Here is an 8,745-nt window from a genome sequence, read left to right as displayed (position 1 = left end):
GCTTAAATGTTAATCACGCGTTATCGCGCCGCATGCAAAACCCACGTTTTTACCATGTTAAAAATAGTCGACAGTCGATTATGCGATGCAGATAACTCTATCACGTGATGATGCATAGCCAAGCAGCATTTTCTTTGTTTGTATGACTAGACTAAACTCTCTGAAAATAGCAAACACTACAAAAGGCGCAAAAGCTCTTTGACGTCGCGGCTGCTGTGAAAAGCAGTACTCTTCACAGTTAAAGCCCTGGGCCGAGTCGAGTCGAGAGTTGAGATCAGATTCACCCGAAGTCGACGCAACTGAGTCTTTCACAGTTTTGGCCACAATTTAAAGCCACCACAAGTTGTTCACGCGCAAGCCATTGGTTATTATACTGATAATTCTAGCCAGTTCGATGAAAGTTTTTGGAGTTAGTGTTATTTTTGTTCATTTTTCGAAAGCTAATATAAAAGCAACGAGAAAGAGAAGGCCATTTTCTCTATGGTTACTCGTGGAACTAAGCCAGCCCATGGAAATGTTACGCCTTTTCCCCCTTTTTTTTTTTTTTGCGCGCGCTTCTTTTTTTTTTTTTTTTTTTTTCCCCCCCCCCCCCCAAATATCAAATTTTAAAATTTTATTCCGGGAAAAAAAAATTACAAAAATCTAAAAATCCGACATATCCCTTCCATTTTTTAAATACTTTTGCACTTGTGAATCTGTTCGACATTCCCCGAACGCTGGGTTGCTCGCTAGCTTAAACAGTATTCAGTCAAAATGTGTGACTCCTTTTATTCGTGAATGGCCCAAATACAGATTCCAGAATCAGAAAACAATATGTCCTCAGAATCTCGATTGACCTTGAGAGATTTGAAGTCATTAGAATTGGAACATTCAAGAAAAAAAATTTCATAATGCATACATTTTCTTACACATCTGTCAGAGCTAAATTTCCAATTTTACTATTTTTGTTCATTTTCTGGAGAATTGGCAGCTGCAAGATAAGTTCTAGTCGTTTATTTACCATTGGTCAGAAAACACACTTCGACTAGCAGTCATTCACAAGCTGCTCCTTTTGGCTACCACTACTTTTTCATTCTTGTTTCTTAAAAAATATTTTCAATATATTTCTAGCGACTTCAGTAGCGGTGTAGCTAGATTCTCTTGCTTAACGTAACGTTCTATTACTTTAGGATGGGTGAATGACTATTCCGATAACAAGTCGGTAAATACGGATTTTCCCTTCGTTTGATTGGTTCCCAGTCAAAACCGGCTCTTGACATCTTTATGTACACGAAAGTGCCGCCAGTTTCATGTACGCTTGTAAACGCGTAGCTGGTTCAGTTTTCAAATGTAATTTACAAGCGGCAAAATTAACCTTAGTACACTGATCTAAAAGGAATATAAAGAAAAGTCAGAGGTAAGAAAAAGAACATTCCATTTTAATCTCTGATTCGAAACGCAGTGTTTTTTCCACTGATGGAATAAATAACGCGCGGCACATTCGCAGTTGTGTGTGTGTGTGATTTTTTGGAGGTCGAAGGTGAAAAATTTCCCTTCGAGCAAAGAAATATCTAGATACAGTAGGTCGCTTGTTCCGGTGATTAATAGAATACTGTTTCACCAGCAGCTTCCGAAACCGAAAACAATTTTTCCTTGGCCTCTGCAGGTTATCTATTATGCAAACGTGCAAAATTCTGGCATTTGTCTATTTCCTCTACAAACAAAGGCAAGATTAAACGTTTTGCTTTTCTAGACTTAACATACAGCCATAAAGTGAAGCAGAAATTTGAATACTGTACAATTTACAGCCTCATGACTTGTGTGAAGATGTATGGGCAAGACAAGAAACATTCCCGTTAAATCACATTTTGCTAATAACATTGCGTTGTTTTTATTCATCCAAAGGGAACATTTTCTGGAGCTTGAAGTTTATTTTGCTACAGGATATGCAAATCTGGATTTACTTGGTGAGCAGATTGATATGTATATATATTTTTCCTCAGGTCGGAATAACTGTTCGGACTCTATCTGAATAGTAAAAATCATTTTATTTTATGTGTAATGATGAATTTTCGATATTGAAGCTTCAAGGGCATTCAATTTGACCAAGAAAACAGCTGCTTTGCGAGATAGCATTCTTCCGTTCGGAAAAAAGGAAAATTTGAGACCAGTCGCGAAAAGAAACATTTCGATAAAACAGTAGCTTAGAGTGGAATCATTATTTTTTCGATTTGTAATGTTCATTTCCAGTATTAAGGCAGCGTTCTTTATCGAATAAATTAAAAATAAACATTTTAATGGTTCAAGCGGTTCTTTCCGATCTTGTTATTCTAATTTCACACTTAAGCTGTTTTCCTCTTTATGGGCCACCTCATTAAAGCCAAATAATTCACCGGGTTTTTAAATTTAAGCTTTATTTTGGAAGTATTTTATTTAAAATGGGCAGCCTTTCCTATACAGTATGTTAATACTTTTTCTTCAAGCGGCCAGAATATGATTCCTCGTCATATGTAACTTGTAGACACCGACCTTGTTATTTTTGCTGTCCCATTTCACAGGTTTTCATTTTTAATTATCAAAACCTTTTGACAGTCTACTAATTGTAGCCCTTACGCTAATCTTACAATTTTTCGAAATTAGTTTGCAAGACAAGCATATGAGAAGAACACCCGACTAAAAACGCAGGACTTTTTAAGTTTAAAATTAAATCTGAACTCGAGTCTAAAATAAATTGCAGCGAAATACGTTGATTGCTCACAAAGGTTTATCGCTATCTGCATGAAAATGTTTTTGAGTAGAAGGTATAAACTTGAATTGCAGTCAATATTTTTAACTATTTATCAGTGATTTCGTGCTTTTATTTTTGTAGATTTTTCTTACATGGCAGGGAAACTTGAATGCAGTCAGCCCCCGCGCCACGCATCATATCCGAAGGCGGGAAGTGAATTTGCAGCCGTCCACAACATCCGGGACACCAGGACTTACACAAATGTCGGCTGCACCATCAAAAACTCCGTCGATGCTAGGTAAAATAATTCCTAACAATTAAGTTTGTAAAAAGATTACGTTACGAACACTTGAATTAATAACCTTTATTTAAGGTATCGGAACGTTTGGTTTTAGTTTTGATGGTTTATTTTTTGGCGGGTAGCCCATTTGTATTTTGTTGAGACTAGTAAAGCAATTAAGACGGAATCCGCCTGGACTTCGAGTATTAATTGGACAAAATTATGTACCAAAATTATTTACATCTTATAATTATTGCAAGCTTCTATGTTATTGTTTCAAAAATCGTATCAAAAGAAATCATTTCTAATGAACACCAAACATCGAAAACAATTTCGAAGTTCCACTGAATTCCACTTAATCGTTTTAAAGACGATTTTAGAAAAAAATACACGTGAAATTTTACCTATAGTTTACATGGTTCTTGCAAACTTTGAAATTCATTTTCTCAGGCTCTGATAAGAAATTGTTGGTTGTGTTATCACGGATAATTACATACATCTTTAGCTTTCAAAAAGGGTAGAAAATAACGCAATAGGGTTTAAATTATTATGGTACTCGATTTTTGTGCAACTTAAACTAAAATCACTCGATTTTCTGATGGTTTTTGTTTCAACTGTCAGTATCCGGCTTTAAATTTTGGCATAGAGACGAGACAAACAGAAAAACGACTAACAGTTCTGTTTTCTTTTTAAGAAGAAAACGAAGCAATGCACACAACGTTATTTCGCGCTCATATTTTTCGAGAAATTATCATTTTTTGGTTGGGTATGAATTTAGGTTTGATAGTGTTATTACAAAACATTTCTCAAACTCATTTACTCGGAAAAGAGTTGTATTGTAGTGAGCAAGGTGAATTTCCACTCGATTCCTGTTAACATAGGCACGCAATGCGTCCAAGTGTTTTATGGTCTCTAGAGAACTAGACCTGTTCTCTGATTGCCTATATTTCTAGTTAAATTACATAATATTATTGTATTAATGTCAGTTTTTTTGAAATAGATCAAAACGTTATTTTTCTAATGATATCATTATTTTGTTTAACCTTCCAAAAACAAAAAGGAAAAATAAAAAGAAGGAAAACAACTTGCAACGGATGGGAACTCTATCTCTTGGCCTTTAGCAGCCTGCTCTCGATTAGCAGCTAGATGAAAATTAGACTATTAATACAAGTGAAGTGAACTAAGGTCTAGAAAGTGTAACATAGTTTATTTTGGAAAATCCTTATTTTTAAGTTTGTTGTTCTCGATTCTTGTTTCATAATAAGTTTTCCGAGTTCAGTGGCTTATAGCCACTTGATTTTATAAATGAGTTTGAGAAATTATTAAAATAATTCATCAAGTTAAAATAAAATAAAACCATAACCGTGAAGGAGGTTTAGATACCCGGTAATAATTGGCATAGATTTTTTTACGATTTTATTTCTCCGTACCCCATATTTTTTTCTTCGATTTAGAAGATATATCAAACACTCGAAACAATGTTTTATCGGCAATCCAACCACCTCGATTTTCGTTAAAAATACTCCGCTGCGCGTCGTATTTTCAACTCTCTTCTCGGCGTTTGGATATCCCGAGAAAACACTGTCTTTTGTGTTACTGTTAAAATTATCATTGCTTTTATTATAAAATATATAATTTTTTAAGAAACGCCGAGGCTGAAAAAGGCTAAAAATTTAAGAACATCGTAACATCGTACCAAACAAATAAAGCCTAAATTTGACTAAGAACTGAAATGTCAGTTCCAGCTTTTTTGTAAAAGGGCCAGTTTTAACAACCAATATTTTACCAACTGATTCACATAAGCTGACAGTAACGTCACCGTATAAATGTACAACATAAAAACGTTGAATGCGTTTCGAAACGATTCCTACAATAGGAGTTTGTTTTCAAAACTGAAAAGAATACGAATATTTTTACAAGAAAGACGGGTCGTCCGGAACATTAAAAGGGCTTTCAGGTTCAGTGTAAAAAACGGACGTTGTTAGATAAGAAAGGGTATGTGTTTCTTAGCCATCATAGCGGTGTAAACCTTTGTAATCAAGCGTCAAAAACAAGTTATATATGTTCATTATTTGGAACGTAATTTCTCCTTGCAGATCTGTATTAAGATAAAGTAAATTAAATATGGTGATTTGCTGCTACTTCGGCTTTGGTTGGCAAACATCAAAGAAACTTCTGCGTCTAAAAATACTTTATATTTTCAAATAATTTACACCCTGACATAAACAATTAATACCGGGTATCTGTGGAAATTAGAATCTATATTCAATAGTAGAACAAACCGCACAATTAATCAAGCCACAAAAAAATGAAAGAACTGTAGCCATCGAGCTTTGTGAAAGCGACTGAGAATCGAATTTGAAATGAAGTGAAATGATCAATTAGAAAGTAATAAAAAATCGTTGAAATAATTTATAAACAAAAGAAGCAATATCACCCGCCAAATATGAATAATTTATTTTGAAAACGAATTCTTCATAACTAATGACGTAGACTCCAAATCATCCTTTTATTTGATAAATCCTAGGAATTACGCACTTGAAATGATGTAGATAAATTTTATGGAAATTCAAATGAGCGATTTACGCAATGAAAATGATGAATAAATAACAGTTTTGTTTGGGGTTTTGTGACGGAGCGGAAGAGTTTGTTTTTTAATTTTTTTCCAAATGAACGGTGTATAAGATAAATTTCCACTAGAAAAACTGTCGTTCATCCATCCAATCACTTTTGCGATCACTGAAATATTTCACTGGTGAATAAAAATTAGTATTATGAAGCGAAATCTGTCAGACAAAACGTAGGACTCTTTTCCGACTTCAAACAGCTTAATGGTAATGAAATAAAGAACAAAATTATAATTCACTATTGAAAGTGCTTGCACGGTTGTTATTTTGTTTAACTGATAAGACCGAAGATTAGGAAGATGCTTTCTGTCATTTCGTTATGTCGACCGGACCAGAGATAAGTGATGAGTTGTAGTCTGATTAACAAGGTCCACTGTATTAATTTTTATTCTTATTTCTTTTTTCCAGTCGACGCACATTCAATGGCTACAAGCTCGGTACCACTCCCGCTCACATCGAGCGTTCCAAGCAAACCCTCACATCAAAGTGAGGCAACAGTCGAAGCCAACAGCCAGTCTCAATCTGAAAGTGAGGCACATGCATTCGTCGCCAGTGAACCTCGACCTAAAACAGAGACAATACCCAAGACCCAGGTTGAACCTCGTTCTGAAGGAGAGGTTAATCCTCGAGGCGAGACAACATCAGAGCCAAAAAATGAACCCGAAGGAGAATCAGAACCTTATGCGGAGCCAGAAACTTGGCCTGAGCCGGGGCCCCAATGGAAGAAGGCCTTTGAACAGTGGAAGGCAGCTTGGCACATTCATGTGTATCTTTTCGCTTCTGCATTTCTCGCCATTGGCTTTTATGCTGGTTATTACGTCGTATTAAACATTTACGACGGTTTAGGCGGAAAATATTTAAGTGTATGCTTAAACGCTATGGTCCTTCTATTTGGAATAACAAGGGCCTTTGTACTGTTTTTGGATCCTTATCACCAAGGGGGCCTTATAAAGGCTCTCTTTGTAATGCGCCTTTTATGGTCCATAGGTGGCCCGTGCCTGACTGCCTCTGACTCCCTAATTATATTGGCGCTCGTGGAGACCGCCCAAGTGAACATCGCACCACCGAGATTTCAGAAGCTTGGCACAATTTCAATTGTGTGTGGAGTTCATTTCGTTCTTGTTATTGTATCGGATACGGTCGTATCTATTTACATGGAAGCTAAAGTAATGATTTTACTCTGCCAAATCTTCTTCTCTTTATGGGGAATTGTGCTAGGAGCGGGGTACGCAAACCTCGCTTACAAACTTGACAAAAAACTCTTCAGTCATAAACAAATAAAAGACACGGGGGATAAGATATACATATTCCTAATTTACGCCTCAGCTGGGGCGAATTTCTTTATCTGCGGTGTAATGATCTACACCATGGTAGGCGTTTTTGGAGTTTATGCTGACATTGATTTTGTAGACGCGTGGCATTGGTGGACTTTGCAGACTCTATTTCGGTCCGGTGAGGTTATCACGTGTGTTTTGATCTTCACTGTCAGTGCTAAGAGATCACGTGTAAAGAGAGCTATGGATGAAGTGTCAGAATTCGATTCAGTTTCACAAACTTTTGAGTCAACAAGCGGTTGCTCAGCATTTAGAAAGCTTCAAGTATTTTTTGACAGATTACGAAACAGAGGAAGGGTCTCTGATATTGATATTTGCAACGAGGAGACGGAAAACTCAGTTGAAATAAACAGGAGTAGTTTTAAAAGGAAAACTAGGAATTCAACCAGCGATGACAATGATACGCTCCCCCCTGCCTTTGAGGCATTTCAACAGAGGGGCAGGGGGAGAAGACAAAGCTTGTTTTCTCATATGCAAGAGGCTTCCGTACAAAATCAAATTTCAGTTGCTGCGGCTGCTACAGCTGTTGCACCCAGAGGGAAAAGAGGAAGGAGACAAAGCTTATTCTCTGCCATGCATGAAGCAAGCATAAACAACGCCATCTCTAATTTTGCTCAGGTTTTGACTCAAGCGAGCGAGGAGGCCATTAAATGCGAATCTTTCGAATCAGAGGAGGAACCCAGCGAGGAGCCTAAGGCCCTTCCTCGTAGGGGCCGGCGTACGAACGTGTTCTCGACCCTTCCGGAAACGAAGCCAGAAAAAGCTCCTAAACGTCAAGCAATGATGGAAGATATTAAAGAAGAGTCGGTTTATGAAGGAGAAAGCGAATCAATGCATTCTCGTCCTCCACTTTTGTCAAAGCGAAGCACGGATAGAATACGGAATATACTGTCTCATTGGCTTTCCTTTTCCAGCAGGGAATCGAGGGAGGACATTGTCGAAGAAGAGGAACCTGTTGAAAAAGAAGAGACATCTGTGGCACACTCCCTGTCTGAAGAAACCTGTTAATCAAATAAAACGGTCACAACCACAGGTAGCCCACACAAGAGCCCTGTGCCAGTGTGATATAACAGACTGGCCTATGGGCGCTTGCCGGGTCCTTGATGAACCCTTCGAAAAAAAAAATATCTCACTGTCATCTTTTTTAGCGAGTAAGTCAGGATTATGTCGTCGTAGCATAAAATAAAATTTCCTATCTGTGCTACTTTGCAAATTTTAAGCTTCTCTTCTATGCTAAATACTAGACTTTATCCCGTCCCCATAGAGACCTGATATGTTCAATTTTTGTTGTAGAATATATTATTTTTTCTTATCATCCAGTGTCTCAATTAAGTCATGTTTACTATAAGGTCTATTGTAATTTGTAATAAAAGATGAATTATAGATGACATGCTGGAATTTGTGTTTGGGCGCAAAGGACTTCAGTGCTGCTGTTACAAAAAGTGCGCACCATGAAAGTGCGACGTAATCCCAACAGATAATTATACCAATTACTTTATTATTATTAACGTGCTTATAATAGCTTGTGTTACTTCCGCCCACCCACCTCCCCCCCCACCAAAATGTTTTTGACAAGCGGGTCTTTTTTCTGCTAAAAGAGGAATCCGTTACTGACATCAGTCTCCCAAACAATTTTAAACCAGCGAGCTCATCGAGTCTTGATTTACATTCCATAGTTCCACAAACAGTCATTACATCTGACAGATCTGTAATGCCATATAATTAACATCTGAAAAAATTCAATCCGTCCCTTCACAGTTGTTTGACTTGTTCCCGTCATTGTGTTTTGTTTTTACT

General features: G+C 37.1%; 1 protein-coding gene across 2 annotated transcripts in view; it reads left to right on the top strand.

The window, feature by feature from the left end:
- The window catches only part of LOC144635178 (uncharacterized), a 13,772-nt gene extending 5,340 nt beyond the window's left edge, over nucleotides 1-8,432 (top strand). The window contains exons 1-4 of one of the 2 annotated variants that reach the window (XM_078494256.1): nucleotides 716-1,396; nucleotides 1,885-1,946; nucleotides 2,849-3,005; nucleotides 6,023-8,432. In XM_078494256.1, coding sequence (XP_078350382.1) covers nucleotides 1,926-1,946; nucleotides 2,849-3,005; nucleotides 6,023-7,956 — 2,112 coding nt within the window. In that variant the 5' untranslated portion in view covers nucleotides 716-1,396; nucleotides 1,885-1,925 and the 3' untranslated portion in view covers nucleotides 7,957-8,432. Of the gene's footprint in view, nucleotides 1-715; nucleotides 1,397-1,884; nucleotides 1,947-2,848; nucleotides 3,006-6,022 lie in introns of those variants that run through there. The other variant, XM_078494257.1, reaches the window with a different exon arrangement.
- The last annotated feature ends 313 nt before the right edge of the window (nucleotides 8,433-8,745 follow it).

This window comes from Oculina patagonica, chromosome 13 (genome assembly GCF_052425735.1).
Source record: "Oculina patagonica isolate OP01 chromosome 13, crgOcupat, whole genome shotgun sequence".
In the NCBI taxonomy this organism is placed as follows: domain Eukaryota; kingdom Metazoa; phylum Cnidaria; class Anthozoa; order Scleractinia; family Oculinidae; genus Oculina; species Oculina patagonica.
The sequence above is the reverse complement of the archived record's forward strand: the minus strand, read 5'-3'. Positions and strand labels throughout refer to the sequence as shown.